The following is a 26,796-nucleotide window of genomic DNA, read 5'->3' on the forward strand; positions in this document are numbered from 1 at the left end:
AAACAGGACAACAGCCAACACAAGAGCCGCCTGATGTGAATGAATCAAAAGGATACCTTTTTATTTTGTCCGACTGACAAAAATTTATTTTTTGTTGCGCCCAAGATTTTAGTAATTATTGTATGTATGCTGCGAGATAAAAAAGGTTGAAAATCGCTGATCTAGACCACAGGATATGGGCTTTCTTCAAACTCAGTCACAATGAAATACATTTTATACTTTCTTTGCTGGACTGGTGATACAACTGGTACCAAACACACTCATCTTATTTTCTGACTTGCGGTTTGACTGGTTACAATGGGAAAAGACGCGAGGAAAAGTTCCCATAGGGAGGTGCCCCATGGGGGAATCCCCACAGGTACCAGAAGAAGGGTGGGGGGAGCAGGGAGAGAGTGTGTGGCCGGGAGGGTTATTTTCTTAGAGAAATAAACTTTTCAGTTGCCCTGTGTGCCCAGGGCATTTTCCCAAATAATCTTCGCCCTCATCCGTACCCTGGAAGCCTGCTGTGGCCGCACCATTTGTGTGCACAGAACCTTCCTTGCGCTCCCCCAGGTCAGTGTGACAGTTGACGGGGTCGAGAGGAATCCTACAGGGTTATGAGAAAAAGCAGCACCTTGTCCAGAAAAGTCCATGGAAGTTTTCTTCTTAACCTGCTAGCACAGCAAAATGCCCCGCACTACTGACTTCCCCTGCGGGCTTCTTTCTGCTCAAGCTACGAACCGGCCATCCCACTGGGGACGGAGGAAGGAACACCAAAGTTCTGTGTTCATAGTGACCTTCTGAGAAAGCCTTGCCCAGTCTGTGCACACCTGCCAGGGACAGCGCCCACGGTCCACACGCCAGCCGTCCACTGCCGCTCAGCCACGCGGAAACCACTCTTTCCCACCAAGCGTCCCCCAGTCTCCAAAAATCGGTCCCGTTCATATAAATTTGTCCTGAAATGCTGTCATGTTCATTTAAAAAAAACCCAACTTTTCTGACGAGAGGACTCTAGAGATAACAAGTCTTTCTAGCCTTAAGCTCCTCCAGTCCTGTTTTTCACATACCCTTTAATTTTCCCTGAGGAAACGTTTATTATTTTAGTATTTTGCTACTGTTCTCAATATCCTATCTCAAATGCACCAGTCTCGCCACTGTTCTCTAAACATTCTCGAGTGAGCTGTGCTTCCGTTTTCCAGTGAAGTCTGTGCACGAGGCCACGGGCTGCTTTCACAGGGTGGACGCCTGGCGGTCAGGGTGCTCTCTGCTCGCTGCAGGGGCCGCTCCCTCGGCGGCACCCAGGACAGCCACCGACGGCTGGGCAGCGCTAACGGGAGCCAGGTGCCCATGGGCCTGTTGTGTTTCCTTTTGGGTCCTCAACCCTCTTGCTTCTTTCCCCAAAGTGTCACGCTGCCTCCCACAACCCGGAGCACTTCCTCTGGGAAGAACCGAGGCTTCAAGCTCCTGCCCGAGACCCCTCTTTCTGTGCAGCCCTCCGGAGACTGCCTGTCCGTCACTACGAGATGCCTTCCTTGGAGAGAGATGAGAAATCTTTTCTGAAGGAAGGGATATCAAGTGACAGAGATGTCAAAGCTACGGTGAGCCTTATTTAGAAATACTTTGGGACGAATATCCATCGTATTGCATTCCTTCTGCACAGACGGGTCTCAGCGGTCCCGGTGATGGACGGGGCTGCAGTTCAGCAGCCGTGTGCCAACCCTTCCCACCTACCTCCCTCTGCAAGTGAGAACATAAAAGGACGTGGTACCACAGAGATGGCATAAATAAATTCGGCCTTAATTTGGCACTTTGTTTAGTTCCAAAGTATAACAAAATAGCTCTACATTTAAAAAATTTAGCTTTTACAATCAGTGTTGCATATTGCAATTCATAGCTTTCTGGGTGGCCTGCAAGAAGCTGAATTCCTTTATTTCAAGGCCAGCCAGGTGAAGCTCGGTGGTCCCCTGGTTACCACGTGCCTGGGTGCAGGGAAGGGGTGCCTGTGTGTGCAGGGAGGTTCCGAGGGTCTGTGCATGCCTGGCTGGCAGAAAGGAGCTCTCACGTGGGCAGGAGACTTGGGAGGGTGTGTGTAAAGAAGGTGTTAGAAAGGCGAAGAACTCCCAGGGAAGGGCCCTGGACACTCCCTGCTGCTTGTGTCTGTGCATCGGCTAACAGCCCGGTGAGGGTCGAGCTCGGCTCGGCCAGGCCAGAGCTCCGAACTGAGCATGTCCTGTGTATCCAGGAGAGCCACAGGGCCTGGCTGCAGGGCCACTCACAGCAAAGGTCTTTCCCTCTTGGTGACCCTAAGTTCTGTGTGTGTGTGTGTGTGTGTGTGTGTGTGTGTGCAGGGGATAGATTTAGCCCCTCATCACTTTAATCATTTTTGATTAGTGATGTAATCCAAAGATCAAGAGCCAGGGAGTGTTCTGAAGAGAAACACCTCTGCTCCAGGGCTGCACCCCAACCACCACTTAAGTGTGTGGTGAACCCGCTCAGGCGGTTGACTAGGCCTGGACTCACCGGGCACTCCACCCTCGGCTCGGGCCCCTGGACCAGGCCAGAGCCCTGTCTCTCAGCAGAGAGGGCCTGTAGGTGAGCAACAGGTCACTGCGGAGAAGACGACACTCCAGTGTAGAGCATGCAAAAACATTTCTGTACTTTTAAAAAATGCCCTTTCGTGGCTCACCTCATAAGTATGAAACAAAATTATGGTCGATGCCTTGGCGAGTGCTGATGGATCTCCGTGATGTGGAATTAAATGAACCTTTTTTTCTGCTCTCTTGAAATAAGTGTCTTTAAAGAAAAATAAATAAATGAAGGAGGAAAACATCTCTTCCAAAGAATAATATTTAAAAAGTCGCAGGAGAGTTAAAAAAAGCAAACTGCCAAAATAGAAGAATGTAGACTGTGGACATTACACTGCAGAACCCCCTTATATATATAAAAAAGGAGTATCTGTTATTACTAGATGACTTCTTTCTAATCTTTAAGAAAAGGTGTATGTACAATCTCTAGACATATATTAAACTTTCCTCTGTGCAATTTCCTTTAACATTCCTATGGCTGATCCTAGGCTCCCGTCCCACACAGTGCATCCTGTAAGGTGCTCGTACCTCTTTGCATAGGTATAGGGGAAATAACTCTTTAGCAGGGCAATCGAGAGGAGCGAAGGATTTACAGGGCTTGACAACTACTCTCCTCTCCCCACATCACTACCACCAAAACCAACCAACCAACCAACCAACCAACCAGGTTAGAAAGCTGGATACATGGAACACAGTACAAGCCCGTCCTACTCAATCCAGAGTGTCCTGTACTGACGTGCATTTACCTTTTGGTGTCCTGAGCCAATTCTCAATGAATAGCTCTACTCTTTTTCCAAGAAAAATAAAGGTTTGGATCTTCCCTTTTACCCCTAAAACGTTCAGACTGTTGGTGAACCCACCTCCCAGACACGCTAAAGCATAAAACCTACCAAAGTGCACTCAGAGCGGAGGCTGGTCTGTGGACCTCCCATGGCTTTCTGAACAGATGGGGACAAGGAGGCAGTGCGCTGCTGTCTAGAGCAAACCCGCGGGGACAGTTCTGGTTCTCGACCTTTTCTCAGACCAGATGGTGTGGCGTTTTGAGGGAAAGCCCGATGACACATACACCGGGCAATGACGGTCAGACAAGCGGTGACGGGCAGGTCCCGGCCGTGGTTGGTAGCACATCCCTGAAAGGAGCGTCAGGCTTACCGGGGGCTCCCCGCCAGTCCTGGATTGAGCTGAGCAGGGCAGGAGCTCCTGGGAAAGGGCTTCCCACAGATCCCGGAAGACTTCGAGGTGCTTCCCGCCGGGGACAGCTGGACGTCGGAGCTCAGCTGGGAGCTGGTCTGCTGGTGATTCCATCGCCGACCTCCTGGTGAGTTTCCGCCATCCGGGGCCCTGAGGGCCCTCGGCTCTACCGTTTGGGGGCCGTTCTTCAAAACAAAACAAACAACCAAGAAAGACACAGGAAAGACACCCAGAGCTGCCCCAAGAAGTCAAACGGAAAACCGGGAAAATACTATTCACACGAAAGCAGTATTGTTCTTTGTACAAATGCTACGGGATCACCTGTAGCTTGCTGTGTGTCGGCACGCCCCCCACCCAGAAATGGCATTTTCAGAAAGCTTATCAAAGTATGCCTGCTTCCTAGGTGGAATGGGCTTCGTTGGTTCCGGTGCTAGGAAGTCCACGTGTCCAGACCTGACACACAGGGAGGGACGGTGGCTGTCCTTTCCCACACGTGACAGCTCATCACAGCTGCTCCCGGGGCAGAGCAGACGGGCCAGGCCGGCGGGCTCAGTCCAGGAAGCGCTGGCAAGCCTTCTTCCAGCGGCAGGCCGTGCACCACAGGTCGCGGTTCTCCATGCCGTACACCTTCCGGCACTTCTTGCCCTCGCCCCGAGGCTTCCTGCGGACAGGTGGGGACAGGCGGTCAGTGGGAGGACCTCAATGGGCTTTCCATGGAGGGCTCCACATCCCTTGAAAGACGGAGAAAGGAAGTTAGGGTACCCCTGCCAGTTTGGCTCGGCGGTTAGAGCATCAGCCCACGGACCAATGAGTCGCGGGTTCGATTCCAGTCAAGGGCACGTCGTACCTCGGTTGTGGTTTGTCCCCGCGCTCTGGTTAGGTCATGCGGGAGGCGACCGATCGATGTGGCTCTATCACATCACTGTTTCTCTCTGTCTCTCCCTCCCTCCCACTCTGTCTGATGATAAATAGAAAAAAATATATATCCTCGTGTGAGAAATTAAAAAAAAAAAAAAAAAAAAAAAGCTAGGAAACCCAGCAAGGTCTTCCCCAGGCCAGGCTTTCACGAGCTGGTGATTTTGTAGCCACTGCCCAGGCCTGTTACATCTGGCTTCCCTAACTCAAGCATATGTTTTCCATTGGTTTTTAGAGTGTAGAAGGGAGGGAGACAGGGAGGGGGAGAGAGAAACATCGATGTGAGACAGACACATCTATTGGTTTCTTCTTGAAGGCGTCCCAACTGGGCCAGGGATCTAACTTGCAACCCAGGTACATGCCCTTGACTGGGTTTTGAACCCAAGACGGTTGAGTCTGTGGGCTGATGCTCTAATTGCTGAGCCACACTGGTGGGGGGGCTTCTCTAACTCTTAAGCTTCTATTTGTCCACGTTTGGACATGACATTGGTCATCTGCATTACACTGTACATATGAGAAATACCAGTAGAGAGCGTGAGTATTTCAAGTTTTAAAAGATGCACTTTCAATACTCTCTCGTTGCTCAAATGTCTGGCATCCTGGTTCCGGGAATCCTGGGAGACACTCCTTGCTCTGCATTAGAAACTCCACCTCGTAGTTTATTTAATACAGGGGCCAATGCAACAGGGTTTTACGCAGACCCAGGCATCACTGCGGCCTATTTTGGAGGAAAATGTACTGCGAACTGTTACGACAACATTAAAACAACACATTTTCACTCATAGTTAATGAATGGGAAAAACCTTGGGGACAAAAAAAGGGTTGTCTCATCCATTACGGGGACATTTATGGAAGATCGTATCCCTGGTTTCTCTGTTTCTTGCTATTCGTCTACTTTTCAGGTACCTCCCTTGAGATAAAGAGTTTTGAGTAGTCCTACCTTAGGCTGACCGTCCCTCTGGGCGGGGAGGACAAAACCGTGTGATTGTGCTGTCTCTGCTCACCTGCGCCCCCGGCATGGTGATGTGTCGGCGACACCTGGGGAGGACAAGGAAAACAAGGTTGACAGGCCATGTTCTCTGCACCACACCTTCATTTAGCCTTTGCAACATGGGCAGTGGTCCTTGACCATTAGACGTGGAGGTGAAGTGCCTCCTTCACATGTTAAAATGGGTGGGGTGGTGCTCACGGTGGGATATAAATGCGTCTCCAACAGAAAAGACCCAGAAACAATGAACCCCTTAAGCATTGTCATGACTTCACATTGATGCATTCCCATGTGCCCAAAGTCACATATTTTCATTTGAATATTATTTTAACCTTAAAGGAAATCCTTACTCCAAGCCTCATGAGCTCCCTTTTAAAGAAGAAAAGCTGGAGAGGGTAAGAGAATTATCTAAAATTATGTGGCTGGTTGGTGGCCATGACACCACATGCCCTTGGCCTTGTACCACCTCCATGCTTGCACAAGACACCCACACACAACAAACCCATCTGGAGCCCAACAGTAACAGGGGGAAGAAGCCAGGAGCCGGAGCAATCAGGAATGGTCGTCACCCACATAACACTGACTGAGCGTCACTGTACACCAGGAGTGCTGACAATAGCTTTCCTTTTTGTAACTACCCCATGTGATAAGAACTCCCAATGTTCCCATTTTATGGATGAGGAAACCGAGGCACAGGGAGTTTAAGTAACATCATGGACCCTGATGGCTGGGCAGGGCCGTCCTGAGCTCGCCCCCTCCATCTCCGCCTCCACTCCTAACAATAATGGGGCCTCTCTGTTCTCCATTCCCCTGGGAATTCTCACTCAGTCTCTCTGCATCTCCTGTTCTTGTAACACTCAATATCTTCCTAGCTCCTGGGCTTCTCAAAAGTGGCTCCAAACTAATTTTTATAACAAAAGATAAATGTTTCAAGTAAATATATAATATTTCTGTCACAGAAGAGTGGACATTTAATACACATGAATATGCAATTATGTAGAAGTCAATGTGGCCACAGAAATATCACTGCTGATGAACAGTCATGAGGACATTCCTAAGGCCGGTACAGAACTGACTTTCTCTAGTTCAGGGACTGGCACATTCTATGTTCTTTCCCTGTAAAGGAGTCTATGTACATTCATGTTATTTCCCCAGACATTAATTTAAAAAGGATTAGACAAGTAACAAAAAACCCTAACATTTGATTGGTTTATTTATTTAATCCTCACTCGAGGACATTTTTCCATTGATTTTCAGATAGAGTGGGGGTGGGGGGAGAGAAATCGTTGTGAGAGAGACACATTGATTTGTTGCCTCCCACACGACCTCAATCAGGGCTAGGGATTGAACCACAACCGATGCACATACCCTTCACTGGAATTGAACCCGCGACTCTTCGGTTCAAGGCTGATGCTCTAACCAAGGAGCCAAACTGGCTACGGTGAAACCCTAACATTTCATTTTATTTATTGTTTATCCTCACCCGAGGACATTTTTCCATTTATCTTCAGATAGAGCGGGAGAGAGAGAGGGAGGAAGAGAGAGAGAGAAACATCGACATGAGAGAGACATATCGACTGGCTGCCACCTATATGACCCTAACCGGGGCCGGGGACAAACTGCAACGGAGGTACGTGCCCTTAGTGGGAACCGAACCCGGGGCTCCCTGGTCCATGGGCCGATGCTCTAACCACTGAGAAAAACCGGCCAGGGCAACCCTAACATTTTAAACCACAGTTACTATTGCTCTGAATTATTCTGTACCACTGGTCTTTATTTTTGCTGGAGTTGGGTAGAGTGGATACCTTTCATGTAGGTGGATATGTAGGTTCTTCAAGGAGCCACCCCCTCATCCCCAACCAGGATACATAATAGCAAACCAGCTGTGCATGGCTGTGCTCTAGAATGATCCAGAACATACTCATCTGAATTGTTTTCAGTGATGAGGACGATAGAAAATTTAAAAAATTACTGAAGAACTTGCAGACACCCAAGAACACATCCCTATTTAGTCAAAGAATCGGAAAAGTTTAGGTGACATGCCACTGTTTCCCATGCCCAGGATACAGAGGAGGGCTCTAAATTTTATAAAACTGCCATCCCCCTTCACATGGGGTGCAGTGAGATCCCAGGATGCTCTTCATTGAACAGGTATTTATTAAGCACCAACTACACACCAGGTACTGTTCCCGGCTGTGAGGACAGAGCCCTGGGAAAAAGTCTGTGCCCTCACAGAGTAGGTTCTGGTGGGGGGAGCGTCAGTGGACACTAACACAGTAAAACAGGGTGAAGGGCGGCGTGATGGAAGGCAGATTTATTCAGGGTGGAGAGAGAAGGCCGCTCGAGGAGGCCACCTCTATCTGCAGGCACCGCAGAGAAAGGAGGGCAGTGAGGAAGGCCTGCCGTGCAGAGCAGATGCTGTGTGGGGTGGAGGGCGGGAGGACAGGAGGTGTCAGATCTTGTCGCTGTGGTAGGAATTTGAATGTTATTCAAAGGGTAAGAAGGGAAGCCACTGGAGAGTTTTCAGAAAGTGACGTCTGATTAATGCTTTGAAAAGATCACTTTCAGCTCCTTGGAGACAGCTGGAGAGGAGCCCGGAGGGCTGGTTCAGAGCTCCCCCAGTGTCGGGGGGGGGGGGCACACTGGTGATTTAGATGAGAGTGTGGCTGTGGTGGTGAGAAGGGGCTGGACCCATGCCCATGAGGGGCAGAGTCTGGGACACAGGACAAGAAAACCACCACGAACCTTTAGATGAATCTTAGAGGAATCATGAAGGGTCAAGGACGGACACTCATTTCTGGCCTGAGTGGCTGGAGGGATGCTGGGACTACTTTCTGAAATGGGAAAACAGATGAAAACTATAGGTTTGGGGGAGGAGAGAGGAGCAGGAACACAGCTTGAGGAACATGGACCTTCTGCTGGAATAACCCCTCTGTGATCTGCTCCTGCCAACGGCCTCGTCAGGCCAGGGGTCGAGGGCCTGCCTGTTCTGTATCCTGTCCTGGTGCCCACAGGGCGCAGCAGAAGCCCTCCCCACACATGTCATGTGAGCTCAGGCCCCTGGGAGGACCATACACACCAGCTCCTCAGCTGTCCTTGAGTCTTAAGGGCAAGACAACCGCGTTTTAGCTTCTTATTTTAGTTGGGGCTGAGGGTGGGAGGTCAAAGTGGCTGGCACAGGGAACTAACATTTTACCCAGCACTCAGCAACATGAAAGACAGGCTACCAGGTTATTTGTGATCTCTTTTAATCCTCATAAAAACCCTGAAAAACATTAGCACTGCTCCCTGCACTGCGCAGGTGAGATACTGCATGCGTTGGGCAAGGAAGAGACCAGCGTCCCAGCGTGCAGAGCCGCAGTAATTGACTGAGCACTTGTTTAACGAATTCCTCCCACAGGTCACCTCATTTCGTCTTCGCCATGATCCTAGGATAAGTATAGCCACTGCTTTGTGTTACAGGTGAGCACACGGAGCAGTTTAGTTGCCAAGGCCACAGTGAGCGCTGGTGGACCCGGACGTGAACACGGCTGTCTCCCACCAGCTGGCCTTGGGCCTCCGGTCTCAGCGAAGTCAGCGCCTCGCACTTTCTCCTCTTCCCTTCATGGTGACAGTGTATGCCCTCGAATAAAACCCAGCAAAGCTCTCTTTTGTCTATTGCTCCCAACCGTCTCGGCTTTTCTTTTTCTTTTTTGTTAATCCTCCCCTGAGGATATTTTTTCCACTGATTTTCAGAGAGAGTGGAAGGGAGGGAGGGAGGGAGGAAGGGGGAGAGAGAGTGAGAGAAACATCGATGTGAGAGAGATACATTGATTGGTGGCCTCCTACACATACCCCAACTGGGGTTGGGGATCGAACCTGCAACCCAGGTACATGCCCTTGACCGGGAATCGAACCTGAAACCCTTTAGTGTGCAGGTTGATGCTCTAACCACTGAGCAGCACCAGCCAGGGCCAGTCTCCACTTTTCAATTTTCATTTGTTTGATATTGCAACCATTTCTAAGATCTATTTTGGGGCATTTTTTAATACAGTATATAATACGCTTGGAGAGTACTAGATGTGGAATTGTTTTTAAATAAATAAAATTATTGGGTGATATGTCTGTAATTTGTCTGTTCACTAGGTGTAGCCTCAGAAGCGTTGATCGATCACGCTCTGGATTATACTCTGCTAGTTTCTCCTGTGTGCTGAGGGGATCTGGGTCATGGGATTCCCCCCAATAGGGAGGATCCCATTCTCTGAGCCCCGTGTTCAGCAAGGAGACACGTCACAGGTGCCGTGAAGGCAAGTGCTCCACAATGTCAGTGCCAGGCTGTGCTCAACACGACGGCTCTACCAGGAGGCAATGGAGTCAAGGGCACTGGTAACCGAGGCCCTGCGAGGTCATGGTGTCAGCCTCTCGCCAGAGCAGTGCTACAGGGGTTGTGTCCTCCTGTAAATAACTGGGAGAGATTTCTTTCCTTTGTGATTTTCAACTTCTCAAATGGAATTGAAAGAGAGCCTTGTCTTGGTTTTAACCTCTTATAACATACTATTCTGAATTCTCTTTCTAGGTGTTAAAAAATAAAAGCAGCTAAACCATTAACAAGTAAGTATGACAACTGCAGATTAGGAGACACTCCCGACCCGAAGCCTCCTGCTCCTGGGACAGCTCTGGGGACTGGCCCTGGGGCAGCAGGCTGGCTCGTTCCCACCTGCTTGTGCGAGACCTTTATGAACTGAATATCTGTATTTCCCCAAATCCGTATGTTGAAGCCCAATTCCCAGTGTGGTTGTATTTGAACATGAGGCCTTTAAGGAAGTAATTAAGGATAAATGAAGCCCAAAGGCTGGGGCCCTGATCCACCAGAACTAGTGTCCTTTTAAGAAGAGACACCAAAGGGCTCTCTTTCCATTTCCCCCTTCTCGCGAGGACACAGTGAGAAGGTGCCCTCTGCAAGCCAGGAAGAGGTCCTCACTGGGAATGAATGGGCCAGCACTGGATCTGGGACTTCTAGCTTCCAGAACCATGAGAACATACATTTCCATTAGGTAAAAGCCCTTAGTCTACGGTATTCTGTTAATGCTGTCTGCACAGACCAATGTGTCATGAAAAGACAGAGAAAGGAACGAAGATAATTAGAAGAAAAGACAGGTCACAGGAAAAAAACAGAGATAGCTGTAAGTAATGAAAGTCTCTCCCCACCCCTGCATCCATGGTCTTGGGCTAGAAAAGACTGAATCCCCAGTGACCTTTGTAAACATGCAGATGGGCCTCCCGTCCCCACGCCCTCAGGAAGAGGCCTCACCCGGGGAACTTATTAAAGCCTGACGTCCAGGAAGCCCAGCCTTGGCACATGAATAAATGCAATCCTGCAGGCCTTGGACTTCTCGGAAGCAGGTTCTCTGCACTGTCCAGGAGGCGTGCAAAAGCAGCCCCTCTTCCAAGCCAGGTCTCAAAGAGGGAAGCAAACCTCCAGGGGGGCCCACAACCTCAGGGGTTGGTTTGGAGTACAAACAGAAATGTATGTCTAAAGCGCGTTTCACGAAACGTCAACTGCTCTCTGCCTCGGCGTGGACCCTGGTGAGGCCTCACTAACACGAATTCACTGTAACTGAAAACGCCGAACGCTTCCACCTGAAAAATTCACAGGTGCTGACCTCCAACCTGGCCCCTCGTCATCCAGGGGCAGGACCGCACTCCTGCAGAAATGAACAGTGGCTGGTGCCCTCAGTGGACGTGTCCCCTGTGCTGTGTGCTGTGCACCTGTGAGACCCAGCCCCATAGAAGGAGGTGGGCAGCGAACAGCCCCCATTTTCTGTTAAGCATTGGTGTGGAGTGTGGCGGGTGAAGAGCTCGTGTAGTGGTAAGCCTTCTTTCTACACTAAAACAACAGACCTTGGAAAAAAGCACCCCCATCTTTATGTTCAAACAGGAATAGCAAGCTTACTGCTAGGGGTCTCGTGTTGGCTGAACCAGACCACACAAGCAGGCAGGCTGGGGATTCTCTGGTGAAAGACTCAACTGGAAGCTCACATAGGATTTTAGTGGGAGACCCGGTTACCCCAGCCACTCTGGATATTTGCTGTCAAAGCTCTAGTCTAGAGTGTCCCTGAACCAACAGACAGGGAAATTAGGGACTCTCTGAAAAACGGGGGGCATTGAGATAAAGACAGAGTGAGACAGTGCCCACAGCAGAGATCTGAAATGTCACTGTCGGAAAACAAACACTAGGAGGTACCTGGCTGGTATCCTACTGTGTAAGACAGCGAGGAATGCTGGAGAACAGACCACTCAGAGCGATCTCTCCATACTTCATAAGGAAATGGTTCAATTAATAAAACATGGAGGGAAAATTCCACTTGAAAAGAAACCGGAACCAGGCTGTTCTATCTACATTCTATGTGTGTTTTTACATGAGGTGAGCCGTGGGGTGTATGCTCCTGAAAATTCTTCTCAAGTCAAAGACAAGAACGAACAGAATTCAGACGAGCAGGTCTCTGTCATTCTGGAATTGTGGCTGCCTTTCTAGGTTAGACAGGTTGTCATCAATGTGACATCGAGAGCCACTCTGGTCTTTTTATGTCGAACAAAAACAGAAGTCACCAAAAGGATGGACTGCTAACCTCTGACACCCACCTCAGCACAGCACTGTTCTTGCCAGAAACAACACTAATGCCTAAAGTCTAAGTCATTCTCTTCCCGTCTCACTTGTCCCTCACTGTGTTCTCGGTCTTTTAGAGCAACCAGCAGTGATCACTACTGCAGGAAGCTGGCCACTTCCACGGTTACTCCAGATCCACAGCACTGTTTCAAAATAGAATTCCAGAAGTATTTTCTGGAAGCCACAAATTCCCCAACTGCTGCCAGCAGGATGCGTTTTATTGTTGGCTAGTCCTCTAGGGATTTAATAAATATTCATCACCTGAGAGCAGCAAAATGGATTGAGCCACTTTCATTATTACACGCTCCACAGGAGGGCTTAGTATTCACTGGGAACCTCTGGGAGTCAGTTGCCAGGGGTTGATAATAAGAAGCTTTTGTGAAGTCCTCAGGGAGAGAGGTGGGAAGGAGAAAATAACTAGTGAATATCCATTGTAATAAGCCACTTTCTGGGTCTTACCAGGAGTTATAAACCACTGTGAGCATCAGTAATGTGGGGGACTATGGATGTTCTGTGATAAGCTATAAAAGACCCAGCATATTTTTAAATGAATGATTAGGAATCAGGTTAATTCATGGCAATTTATCAGACAGCAATCATTTAATATGTCAAATCAATTCCTATATACAACTTCACCGGATGGCATATTTTAGCACTCATTTACTTCCAAATTACCCATCCTTATGGATGAATTATTCAGGCTTTGGGGGAAAAAATGATTTTAATTAATTAAGTTTTTTGAACCTTCAAGATAACATACCCACAAACAGTAATTTCAAAGTCATAAATATTATAAAGTTACTCATAATGATAAATGCCATTTATGTACAAGGTCTTTTTCTTTTATGTTCAGGGTCTGAGTTCAGAGATTCATTTTATAAAGCCTTTTGGAAACATACAAATATACCACCACCAAAAAAATCTTGATCTGTTTCCAGTTTGCTGTTTATCAACAGCTGAAACATTCTTCTATTCACGGAGTAGCTGGACTCCTTTGAACTACAAGTGCCTTGCTGAGGAGTTTACTATGTAACGGTACTTCTAGCATTCTGGTTTTTGTCTTTTTGTTGCATGTCTACAGTTTGTTCTCTAACTTTACGTTTGGATTTTTTGTATTTGTACTCACTGGAATGCCTGTGAAGGTAACTGGAGGAGACTGCCAGGAGATGCTGAAGCTGCTGCCATTGGGGGTGAACTTGGCTGATCCTGGAATGGTCACGGGGGGCGTGGCCTGTTACATAGAAAACAGAAGTGGTCATGGGGGGCGTGGCCTGTTGCATAGAAACTGTTAAGAAAGAAAATTTTTCCTCAGAGCCTTAGCTGTCATTACCAAGGTAGGGCCTCAGAAATGATCTCAGCTGTATTCATAACTTAAACTAATTGCCCAATAGGAAGAGATGAAACATGGCCAAAGAGAGTAAGTGGAATAAAAATTTTTATATGTCTAAGCAATCTATCTAAGGTATAAAAGGAGATGGTTTTTGACTACTGATTTCTTTATTTTAGGATACCAGTGAGATATAATTCCTTACTATCAAATTTGGAAATAAATACTTTCATACAGTGATGGTGGGTAAGTTGGTATGTCATTTGGTAGGGTAATATGTATAAAAATTCTTAGAATTCTGTATATTAGCTATTCCACTTTTAGAATTCATTCTGAGGAAATGAATTCAAGAATGTTCATTGCAGAGAACTATGTATTTTTTTTATCCTCACCTGAGGGCATTATTATTATTATTATTTGCATTTATCTTCAGATAGAGCGGGAGGGAGAGAGGGAGGAAGAGAAAGAGAGAAACATTGATGTGAGAGAGACACATAGATTGGTTGCCATCCACACGACCCCAACGGGTGCTGGGGACAAACTGCAACCGAGGTACATGCCCTTAGCGGGAACTGAACCTGGGACTCTCTGGTCCATGGGCCAACGCTCTAAATGCTGAGTCAAACCGGCCAGGGTGAGAACTATGTATTATATATTTAAAAAACTAGAAACACAAATGTCCAATAATAGAGAAATGGTTAAATAAATCATGATATACCCATGGAGCAATTACAAATGATGCTGTTGAAGAATAGTCATTGACATGCAAAACTATTCATGATATATTCAGTGGAAAAGCAAAGCATAATAAAAACAGTACTACAATAGATTTTTATACATATACATAACGAAGAAAATCTTGAAAGACATAGAAGAAATATTAACCAAGGGGCTTTCTCGTCATTCAGATTAGGGATATGTTTTCTCTCTTTCTTTAAATAAATTAAAAAAAAATTTTTTTAAATCCTTATCCAAGGATACCTTTACATTTTATCTTCAGACACAGTGGGAGGGAGGGAGGAAGGAAGGGAGGGAGAGAGAGAGAGAGAGAGAGAGAGAAACATCGATGTGAGAGAGACACAGAGACACATCAATTGGTTGCCACTCACACGACCCCAACAGGACCAGGGACTAACCGAAACTGAGATACATGCCCTTGGCTGGAATCAAACCTGGGATTCCTTGGTCTGCAGGCTGACGCTTTAACAGCTGAGCCAAAACAGCTAGGCTAAATAATTTTTCTTTATTGATTTTAGAGAGAGAGGAAAGGAGAGGGAGATAGAAACATCGATGAGAGAGAACATCGACTGGCCGCCTCCTGCATGCCTCCCACTGGATTTGGGCCCAAAACCTGGGCATGTGCCCTGACGGGGAATCGATCCAGTGACCTCTTGGTGCATGGGTCAACATTCAACCACTGAGCCACACCAGCTGGGCAGGGATAAATTTTCTTTCTCTGCTTCTGTTTTTAGTATTTTCTATGCCAGACATTTATAATATCTATAAATAGAGAACTCCCAATACTGTGAATATAGGGTTCAGGAAGGACCATCTAGATCACCAAGTATGTTCCAACTCATTTTATAGAGGAACAAAATACGTTTATTAAGTTGGTTCAAGTTCACGATTCTGGATCTAAATGCAACACTGACAAACACAAACAAAGTAATGAATTATTCTTTTTGACCAACATCAGGAATAAAATTTATTGTACCATCTAATCTAATAATTCACTCTATTTCATTGTTCTTGAGTTTAAGTCTGCTAAATAAGTGGGCAAATTCTCCTTCTACTGATTTCGTTTTTCTGACAATAAATACAGTTGCTGATGACAGTGGTTTTGGAAAATATTTTGGCAATGTTTAGCAGCAGCTGAAACTGTTCAGGGTACATCCTCTGACTCAGTAATTACTCTTCTGTGAACTCAAAGAAAAACTAAGAGCTACAGGCCCAGAGAAGTCATAGTAGAGTTATTAATGATAGTGAAAAACTGGACAGACTAGAAAGTCGATACCCAACAATAAGAATGATAGAAACAAATTTGATTTAACCTTTTGAGGAAAACAACCTGATTTAACTCTTTCTCCTTGGTTTCAAAAGGAGAAAAAATAAAAGTGAGCTCAGCTACTGGGCTATACACACAGTGTGTGATGTCGTTTTCCTGGTCCTCAGTTGGAACGAGACTGCTTTGGTCAGTGTCGCTCAGGGTCCCTGGCACATCACCTGGTAAGCATGGTCGGTGTGCACGAGGTAGAGGGTGGTGGGGGCAGAGCGGCTCAAGGGCGTCATCAGCTTAGTCTCCGTTTTGGCACCAGGGGTTTCTGTGCGGCTTGAATCCAGGATGGGGAAGGTGGGCGGTGAAGCCAGGGACTGGGAGGGCGAAGCTGGGGCCAGGCTGCCCAGGCCATCGGCCACGGAGTCTGTGTTGAGCTTGATCTCTGTGTAGTAGAAGTCCTCTTCGCCATCGCTGTAATCCGAGTCCCCAACACGCCTAATGCAAACGACAGCAGAACAGTCAGACCAAACCACCCCGCACACGCTGTTCCCTCTGTCTGGAACGCTTTTCCTTTCTCTTGTCTGCCTGGAAAACTCTTAAACTCTTCTTGCAGCATTCAACTGTCCACTTCTAGGGAAGACCTCCTTGATCTCTTAGAGTAATGTGTGCAGGCAGTCAACCAACCAATCCATCACTTATTCAACAATTTACTGAGAATCTGCTACGTGCAGGCACTTTGCTGGGGTTCCCTGATACCACGGCGACCAGGTCATAGATATCAACTCCGCCCTGATGGAAATCACATGTAGTGGGGGAGGCAGACAAGGAACCCATCAATAAATAGGTATTTAATGCATCTGGTAGTAACAAATCCCAGAGAGAAAAATTAAGCAGCATCAGAGTGTCTTTAAGCAGAGCAAGTGATGGGGGTGGGGTAGTTTAAACCGAGCTCAGAGAGAACCTCTTTGAGGAGGTGATTTGAGAGACCTGGATGACATGAGGAGGAGCCTATGCCAGACCCTGGGAAGAATACAGTGAGGAGCAGTGAAGCCTGGGGTGGGGGTGCTTGGTGTCTTCAGAGAAGGGCAGAGGCCAGTGGCTGGGGTGCAGGGCAGCAGAGAGCCACGGGAGGAGGGGCAGAGGCATGGTCGGAGGGCTCTGAAGCCCCCGGGAAGGGCTCTGTGTTGTATTCTGAATATGACTGAAGCCATGGGGCTTTGAGGAACCTCAGAGACTTCTTAAACCCATTGCTCATCACTGAGCACCCAGAGGAGCATTGGCAGTGGCCGGGAAGGCGGGGGTGAAAGTGACGAGAACTCAAGGTTAGGTTAGGACGTCACTCCTAAATGCTAGCTCCTCCGTGCTCCGTCAGAAGGTGTTCACTTTATTGAACTCGCTTTATTAAATCACTGCATGTCTCTGTAAGTCTTTAACCTCTGTCGCCTCCTTACAACACAGTCTTGCTCATCCTCCCCAGCCTCCACGCAGGCCTGCGGACCTGCTGTCCAGTAGGTGCCTATGCAGTGTGGAGTGAAGGAATGAGGCTGGTGATGTTGGCCCGGTGATGATGAGCGTGAATTCTGGAGTCAGGTGTCCTGGGTTTGAGTCCTGCACCGTGGAGCTGTGTAATGTTCTGGCAGCCGGCCTGGCCTTGAGCCCGGCAATGGAGTCACACAGTGCTGCCTGTGGGGAGGGCTCAGCAAGTAACCGGGGCGCTGAGACGTGGTTCCCGAGGGGCACGCAATGCTCACAATCAGAATGAGGCCATGTCAGGAGGCAGCACTGTACTGTCATGGAGTTTGTTACAGCAAGTTTTGAGTAAATTAAAATAACTGTCCAAACCTGTGAACTCATGTATTCCATGTTTTCATTTAATTTCTAAAGAAGTGGTGCATAGCCCTGGCCGGTTTGGCTCAGTGGGTAGAGCGTCCGCCTGTGGTCCAGAGAGACCCAGGTTCGGTTCCCGCTAAGGGCACGTACCTCAGTTACAGTCTGTCTCCAGCCCTGGTTGGGTCGTGCGGGTGGCAGCCACTCGATGTGTCCCTTTCATGTCGATGTTTCTTTCTCTCTCCCTCCCCTCTATCTGAACAAAATATGGAAAAGTGTCCTCGGGTGAGGATAAAAAAAATACAATAATAAATAAATAAAAGAAAGTGGGTTGCAAAAAAATGTGAATTAAAAAAAAAAAAAGATAAAGCCCTGGCCAGTTTGGCTCAGCGGTTAGAGCGTCGGCCTGCGGTCCGGAGAGACCCGGGTTCGGTTCCCGCTAAGGGCACGTACTTCGGTTGCAGTTTGTCCCCGGCCCTGGTTGGTCGTGCGGGTGGCAGCCACTCGATGTGTCCCTTCACGTCGATGTTTCTCTCTCTCTCTCCCTTCCTCTCTCTCCCTCCCACTCTATCTGTACAAAAAATGGAAAAATATCCTCGGGTGAGGATAAAAAAAAAAAAAAAAAAAAAGATAAAAAAAGAAGTGGTGCATAGCTAGCAACCGGGCCCTATGGGTGGGCGCCTCCCTCCCACGGGTTCTCCCGCATTTCACTGACTCTCAATAAACTGTTTTTCTACTTCTGTTCCCTACAGAGAACCTAAAATAAAAATCCCCCATCTTGACCTTTCTGTTTGGCCAAATCTGTGGCTTCTCCCGGCCCTGTCCCACGTCCCCTGAGTGCTCAGGCTGAGCGTCTGGGGAGGTGTCTGCCGTCCCAGGTCTGTGCGGCCTTGGCTTTCCGACAGCATTCCATGGAAGACTCCAGAGAGTGGGACGAAGAATGTGCGTCTGTCTGTTCTATTCCTGTCCCCACTGCCTTTCCAGTCAAGGGCAGGCCGAGTTGCTACTGGCCGCCGAGTCCCACACACAGGCCGGGGGAGAGGGTGTCCCACCAGGGATACGTCAGGATCAGCCCCAGAGCACAAGGTTGGAGGGACTGTTCAGAGAACAGCGGCACTTTCCATACCAGCAGGTGTGCACTGCACAACCTCAGATGAAGATAGTTTCCTTGGGCTTTGGTGTCCATAACCAACATGCATTAGAAATGTCCCATCATCCTATAGTTACAACATTGAGCTCGTGGGCTCAGGCAAAGACGAGTCCTCACTCTCGCCAGAGGAGCTCCTGCGAACCCAGGCCCGGTTCTGGGCGTGCTGGCAGGCTGTGAATCCGAACCCCCTAGGCCATTTAGAGCACAGAGTAAGGGGAACCCCAGGCAGGCAGACAGCAACTGCACGGTGAACTTCACCCCCGGGAGAGCACGCATGCCCCTTAGTCTGCAAACAGGGATACGGAGCCGCTTCTGCTCAGTGCTGACAGGGTCCAACTTGCTGGGCACATGGATGAACACAAACACCCTACCTCCTGATCGTAGCTTCAGGAAGTTCTCTCCAGAGTCTAGACCTTTAAATAAGGCTGAGCTATTTCCATGATAGGTCGTCCTGACGATGAGGTCAGAGGGGAGACTGCTGGATTTCCTTCTGGAGTCTTCTGGAACAGGAATGGGGCATCTGCCCACAGTGCTTCAGGGCAACCCTCTGGGCCACACCCCCGGGTGACCTGCTTGTGACCTGCAGGCTGTGATCTGGGAGGGACTGGCTGAGTCCCCAGACATCAGCCTCTCTGACCGGGGTCCCTGCTTCTCTCCAGTCTCGGAAGGACCCCACCCACCCACGTCAGCAAAATCACCTTAGAACCCATTGTTCTTTCTTCTTATACCATGTTTATGGATGATACATTTCCTAAGTTTATTCCTTGCTGGGCAAAGTGACTTTTAGTGTCTGTTTCTCAATGTCTTGTTGAAAGGACTCCTCTGTGTCCAAGCATTTGGGGGCTTGGGCACGCGTCTGGGTCTGCCGTCCGCACACTGGTCATGACTTACAGGCTCTCCATCCCTTCCAGTCCCAGATCCCTGGACAAGAGAGACCCAGAGCCGAAAGGCCAAGACTGCGGGGCCACCGCTGCCTCCGGTGTGGCCCCTCATCACCCAGGCTCCCAGAGCTTCGGTTTGTCTTTCCTTAGAAAGGTATTTATAAAACACAAGGAAAAGTGCAGAAAACAACAGAGCCCAGTCACCAGGCATCGTGACTGTAGCAACAACAGCTTTTATGGACACACCGGTTCCTAAACCCCTTCTAGGCTCGATATGCCATTGGGGCTCAAAGTCACGAATTTGCTCCATCAGGGTAAAATGCACATTTAATTTTACAGACAATTTCCGAGGGGGTTGGGGAACCTACCTTATCCTTGTGTTGGTTTTTTTTTTTTGCAAATCACTCTCACCACGTTTTAATTTTGACCTTCACACGTGACCCTCCTGCTGGGCTGATTTTCAGAGGCAAGTGGGCAGTGAGTGACACCGCTCAGTACAGCACAACTTGGCACCCACGACCTCCCCACTGCAGGCCTGGGCCTCTGTTGTCTGCGGGGCCATCCCCACGGCGACTAGGAAGCCCCTGCAAGCCCAGGCCCTTCCTGTGTTCAGAGCTTCTAAGGCTCGGCATGGCGGGTCCTGTCTGAGAGCCGGTGGCCCTACACAGCACTGCAGCCCAGCCCAGGTCCGCAGGGAGGGGGCCTCACCCAAGGTGGACGCTCCGGATGTGCTTCTGGATGCCAGCTGCGGTGCTCAGCACCTTCCCACAGTTCTTCCAGACGCACTTGAACATCACCTTCATGGAGTTCTAGAAAGGGGAGAGGACGGTACGGCAAATGAAAACGAGCCGATCAATGTCACCTTTGGGCATCCCAACACACCTTTCCCTCCCTTCTAGCCAAAGCACATACGGCCTCACAGCGCCAACAGACAGATCCGCACACTGGGAGTGCTTTCTGCCCATTTCTCGGATGACAAAGCTGTACTGTTCAAAACTGCCTGCACCGCTCCGCGCCTGGAGGTGGGCCTTGAGTGGCAGTGGGCTCCCGCCTGTGGGTCTCAGGCTGGGAGACAGGCGGCTACGGACACCCCCAGTTTCCTTTCTACCTGGCCACAGGTGGGCGTGGCCACATTTATCCTCGGAAAACTACCATTTCTGGTGGTATTTCCAGAGCTTTGGTAACCCTGTGGGTTCTGAGCCCCCTCTCTTTTCTTGTCTCTTCAGGCTTAGGGGTGGTAACGGCCTTGCCCTGTGGTTAGCCCCTGGGAGCCCACATCACCCCTTTGGGTTCCCCAGCACTGTCTACACATTTGTAGAGAGCTTATTCATCAAACGCTTACAATTTCTTTTTTTTAAATTTATTGATTTGAGAGAGAGAGAGAGAGAAACTCTGATTTCCTGTTCCACCCATCCATACATCCATTGGTTGATTCTGTATGTGCCCCAGACCAGGGATTGAACCTGAAATCTTGGCGTTCAGGACAACGCTCTAACCAACTGAGCTACCCTAGGCCATCAAACTCTTTTTAATTACCCCTCTGAGTATATCACCTGCTTCCTGCCAAAACCTGATGGATATGGGGGGAAAGGAGGTTATAAAAGAATATGAACAATATGATCTTTTTTGGGAGGAGGTATGTAATGCAAATAAACATGTATTCCTGCATGGTGGGAACATGGGGAGGAGGGTGGGTATCTTATTTTGACATTAATTTCCAACTGTAAAAATTACTCTATTTTTAATTTTAAAAAGGTATTTCTTTAAAACTGGAAGTCGCCCTATAATATGTGCATGACTAATTCTGGAGAATTAAAAACACATTAGTGGGATTAGTTCAACTTCAATGAAATCAAGGGTTTTCTCGGTACATACATAGGTGATGTTCTGCATCCAATCAAGAGGCCCCTTAAATGGTGAAGCGCTTGTCAAAGTCCCCTAACTACCTCCAACAAAAACGAGTCCTTGTGCACAAACAGGTGATTAGCTCTGAGGAAAGCCAGCCTGGGAGGAGGAGATGGGAGAAAACAGCTACATAAACACCACCCAGCTTGCCCCACGGGCCCAAGCTCAGCCCAGGAAGCCAAACCAAGCACAACTGCGGGCAGAATCGCAGCCGCCAAGTCTGACCGCGACCATCTGTGCCTCAGCCCGGCTTCTCCTGGCAGCTCCACTGAGGTTCACGAGGCTGAAGGTCCTAGCTGCTGGGAGGCCACCGTGGCTGGGACCGGCCTGTGCTGGGGCTCCCACGAGCGTGCCTGGTCTGACGCTCCTGGCTGACGAGGACTCGGGCCCAGCGTGCGGTTCCAGGCACCCTCTGCAGAACCACCCAGCTCTGGGGCTGCGGCCCAGGACCTGGAGGTTCTCCATCTGTGCAGAAGCTTCTGGACCATCTCTGACACCAGCTGCCGTGGGGGCTACAGGCTGAGGTCTCAGCCCTGGCTGGCCTCGCCATCTCTCTCAGGGCAAGCCTCGGCCCTGGTGTGAATTAGTGCTGACTCAGGGTTCGAGTGGCTTCTCCTCTCCTGAGAGAACCCAGACAGAGGCACAGGACTAACAAAACGCCTGCTAACCGGCATCTCAGTTCCGGGGGTGGGGGATCACAGCTGCATCTTTTGTTTTATTTTTTTTATCCTTACCCGAGGACATTTTTCGATATTTTGTTCAGATAGAGTGAGTGGGAGAGAGAGAGAGAGAGAGAGAAACATCGACGTGAAAGCGACACATTGAGTGGTTGCCACCCACACGACCAACCAGGGCTGGGGACAAACTGCAACCGAGGTACGTGCCCTTAGCGGGAACCGAACCCGGGTCTCTTGGGACCGCAGGCCGACGCTCTAACCGCTGAGCCAAACAGGCCAGGGCTCACAGCTGCATCTTGAAGTATCTCATGCCCTGGGACAAGTCCAAGTAAAGCTACATTCCAGAACTCACTTAACTGTCCATTTTACCACACAGCACCCTGGGGGTGATACCAAGGTGTCTTTTCTGAGGAAAATGAGAAGATCCTCAGGTATATATGTCTATATGGCCATTAGGTTGTGTATGTGTGTGTATAAGTATGTATGCATGTGGGTTGGGATGGAGACTCACACCCAAGCTCCCTAAGAGGACCATGGTTCACTAAGGAAGCTCGCGAGCAGCCAGTTATCCGCACAGGTGAGTCTGCTCAGCCGGCCTCAGGTGGGAGAAACCCACACGGCTTGGCAGAGGCTCTAATGACCTCTCAGGATCCAAAGGTCCACTCAGACCCTCAGCAGGTTCCAAAAGACTGGGAAGTGAACAGCCAGACATATGTCATAAATCAGTAAGTGCCTAGAGGCTGACGGGGCTCCCAGTCCTGTCCTTCACTGGGGAAGCAGCCTGGTTCATGTCCTCTTCACCACTTCGGGGCTTTCTTTATTCGCAAAACAGGAAGACTGAGGTGTGAGAGGTTAATGCAAAGTGATGGGTGAATTCAAACGTATACCAAGTATTGATGAAACATCTCCCACCTACATGCCCTGTTTATAGATGCTGTAGTGATAAATATAATGAAATAAAATAAATAAAATAAAATAAATGATTTTCGTAAATGGGATAATACAGAATGTATTCTGTAGTGTCTGGCTTCTTTACCTCAGCATAATGATTTTTGTTAATCCTCACCCAAGGATATTTTTTTCCATTGATTTTTTTTTTTTTTCCATTGAAGGGAGGGTGAGAGGGGGAGAAAGAGAGGGAGAGAAACATCATTGATTAATTATCTCCTACACATGCCTCGGCCAGGGCTGGGGATTGAACCTGCAACCCAGGTATGTGCCCTTGACCGGGGATCGAACAAGAGACCCTTCAGTGCAAGGGCCAACACTCTAACCACTGAGCCACAGCAATATGATTTTGAGCTTCACTCAATTGTTTTGTTTATTGGGTTCGTTGCCATCCACTGGGGGGTGGTATCCCATTGAAGAAATATGCCACAATTTGTTTCTCCATTTCCCTGTTTATGGACATTTGGGTTGTTTCCAGATTAGGGTGATAATAAAAACAACTGCTATGAACATTTGTCTACAAGTCTTTCTGTGGACACAGGCTTTCTTATCTCTTAGGTAAATATTCTAGGAGTGAAACTGCTGGGTCAGATGGTAAGTGTAGCTTTGACTCTATAAGAAACTGCAAAACTGTTTTATGAAGTGGTTGCACCATTTTACATTCCCACCAGCAATACATAAGTTGCCAACACTTGGAATTTTGTACACCCAAAAGTGCATGCTGTATTATTCCATTTAGTTTCAGTTCTACAACATGCAAAATCAATGTCTCGTTGGCTCAGTGGCCGCCTGTTTGCGGGCGTGGGAGTGTCTGACTGCAGAGAGTCACCAGGGGTTCTGGTCTCGATTAGAGTGGTCGTTCCCCAGGTGGGGAAACTCATCAAGACTCACTGAACTGTATATTTGAAATGGGTTCATTTTATTGTGTGGAAATTATATCTAGATAAAGTTGATTTTAAATGACTTCTGTAACAACAAAAGCATCCTTGAATTAATACAAACCCCTAGTGAATATGTGGTTTCTGAATCAGTGGATTCTAAGAGTGCCTCTCATCTTTGGGGACGTCCGTCCATTTCTAGACATCATCAAACAGTCTTGTGATGTGCTGAAGCTGAGCCCGGGCTGGGTGACTTCTGGTCGTCCGTAAGCTCCGATCCCACATACTGCCAGGGTGGCAGGTTATTCTGCGATGCTGCCACCAAATTACTCAGATCTCACTCCAGACCCTGATCCTCCCCTGCTCAGGCCGGCAGTGCAGTGACGTCACTGTGACATCCACGCGATGTGACCTAGCTGCTTTCTTAGCACCGCGCCCCGCCCCTGCAGTCCCGCCCGATGGGCCTATTTCTGGAGCCACGGATTTTCCCGCACAAGGCCCTGTGCTCAGGGGTGCTGAGGAATGAGGTCAGCACCGAGATGGGCGCTGCCTGTGTGTGAGGGCCTTGAGGTTCTGTGGGCTTTCAGAGCCGTCATTCATGGTTGAGAGTGAGTCATGATTTCTGGGCCAGAAAGACAGACCAGGGTTAGTTCACGGTTTACCCCTGAACAGCTGTTACATGAACTTGGCCCTTTTTTCTCTGTCTTGAGGATCTCCCATAGGTAAAGTGGCCCACGGTCCCGACACCTGGGAAAGAAGTTGGTTTCCTCCTATGGACGCCACCTTTCATTTTTATTTTATTTTTTTTTATTCCTCACCCGAGGATATTTCTCTACTTATTATCAGATAGAGTGGGAGAGAAACATTGATGTGATAGAGCCACATCGACTGGTTGCCTCCCACACGACCCAACCAGGGCTGGGGATGAACCACAACTGAGGTACATGCCCTTGACGGGAATCGAACCTGAGACTCATTGGTCCGCGGGCTGACACTCTAACCACTCAACCACACCGGCCAGGGCTGGATGCCGCCTTTCAGAACATCGGCAGTAATGCAGAGGCAGTCACCGAAATTCCAGGCTTCATCATTGTCACTTCTTTCCCAGGTGTTGGCATTGCTGCCCTCACCCCTCACCAGATGGTGAGCTGGGCTCTCCATTTACCCCAAATAAAGCCAAGGTGGCTGAGGGGTCCTGGGTGTCCTGAAATGGTCAAGGTGGGGTCAGGATGGAGGAGGGAGGGAAGCACTCCCTCTCTCTACACCACAATTCTCACACTTCCATTCAGTCAGGTGTCAATTGCAAAATATGAGCAGCCAGCATTTACTGTTCATAGAATCCTCACAGAAACCCCATCAAGGTGGTGTTATCATGACCCATTTTTTTTTTTTTTTTTGGTACATGCCTTTAGTGGGAACCGAACCCGGGACTGTCTGGTCCGCAGTCTGATGATCCAACTGCTGAGCCAAACCAGCCAGGGCTCATGACCCACATTTTACAGAGAGCAAACGGAGGCTTAAGAGAGGTCAAGTGACTTGCTTAGGATCACATAAGTATTGGAGCTGGGGTGCTAAATCCCAATCTTGAACCTGTTTGATCCTATTCAGGAATGGACAAATCCAGAATCTTATATGGGAAAAAAGCCATTAATAATTAGTTATCAGCATGTCTTAATTTTCTGGAGAACCCCTGGGATTGGTGCTTAACTCTGGGCCCTAAGAGTTTTTCTTCCCAACTCCTGGAGTGGCTGTATCTAGGGTCACTGCAGCCCCTTGTGGTCATGACAGGTACTGCACCTTCCCCCCAGTCCCAGCGTCCTGCTCACACTACCAGGGAAGTACCTTCAGCCCCTCTGAAATCCCAGAGGGAAGATTCTGCTATAACTGGGAAGGACAAAGTTGGCTGGTTGATTTCCAGAGCTGGGAGAAACCCTTTCATTTCCCTTTCTAGCATTCCCACCCACCTTGGCTGAAGGTCATCTTAAGTGATGGGTGCTTCATGCAAGAAGCTGGGTCCCTGCAGACCGCCTGCAGTCCCCTTTGCTGCCATCATTTCCTCCCCAACCCTATACACCCCCCTCCCATCCTGCCAGGTAACGTTGGCTTATGCTGCCTCTGAGTCTTTTCTCTCCACCTGAGTCTCCTCTGCAGGCAGAGGGAAGGTGGATGCTTTGAATTAATTTGCCTCCTCAAGTTTCCTCTTTGCAATTTCAGCTGAGCTGATCTTACCTCTGCCACATTAGGAACTACAGGACCTGGGGCAAGTCACCTCTTCTGCAAAATGGGGATGTGGATATGCCAATTATTTTTGTGATGATTAAATAAAATGCTGCATTTAAGCGCATTTCAAAAACTGTAACTCAGTATGCAAAAGTAGTTATTAGCAAATGCTTCTTCTTCACTACCTATAGTAAGAGATGATGGCTGGTCTAGGGGGCATCTCACACTCTCTTCCCCTTGACATAAGTGGAACCTGGATCATAGAGGATGTGGGGGTGAGGTGTCCATGGTGGGGGTGGGCAGGAGAGATGAGACCTTCCATATTCAGGCGGAGGATTGTGCTCAGGGCTTTATCATCAGATCCAGGGGATGCCACCTCTCCTTTTGTAAGGGCCCTGATGTGTCTATTACAATGTTGGTACATTCTAGTAGGTGTACCCTTTCTACTTATCATCACTTTCAATCTTCTCGGTTGTCTGGAGAGAGGGTTGATAATACCTGTTTGCTTGTGTTACAGATGAAGAAGCTGATGTTCAGAGAAGAGAAATGATTTTCTTAAGTTCAAAGGGTAGTCAAGTTGAGTTAGAATGGGGCTCCTTTGATTTCTGCTGAGGGTCCCTTCCTTTCCCACAGATCATGTTATCTCTGTATGACACAGAAGAGGGGCTTCCGAGCTTTTTGCC

At 48.6% G+C, this 26,796-nt stretch overlaps 1 protein-coding gene across 1 annotated transcript in view; it reads right to left on the reverse strand.

The window, feature by feature from the left end:
• Positions 1 to 4,274: 4,274 nt before the first annotated feature.
• ZNF704 (zinc finger protein 704) overlaps positions 4,275 to 26,796 on the reverse strand; it is a 128,225-nt gene continuing 105,703 nt past the window's right edge. Inside the window, exons 5-9 of the mRNA XM_036264160.1 lie at positions 20,194 to 20,294; positions 15,855 to 16,122; positions 13,431 to 13,535; positions 5,611 to 5,708; positions 4,275 to 4,416 (exon numbers count right to left, since the gene is read on the reverse strand). Of these exons, the coding sequence (XP_036120053.1) occupies positions 4,305 to 4,416; positions 5,611 to 5,708; positions 13,431 to 13,535; positions 15,855 to 16,122; positions 20,194 to 20,294 (684 nt within the window). The 3' untranslated portion in view covers positions 4,275 to 4,304. The remainder of the gene's footprint in view (positions 4,417 to 5,610; positions 5,709 to 13,430; positions 13,536 to 15,854; positions 16,123 to 20,193; positions 20,295 to 26,796) is intronic.

Source organism: Molossus molossus, unplaced genomic scaffold (assembly GCF_014108415.1).
Source record: "Molossus molossus isolate mMolMol1 unplaced genomic scaffold, mMolMol1.p scaffold_m16_p_16, whole genome shotgun sequence".
NCBI lineage: Eukaryota > Metazoa > Chordata > Mammalia > Chiroptera > Molossidae > Molossus > Molossus molossus.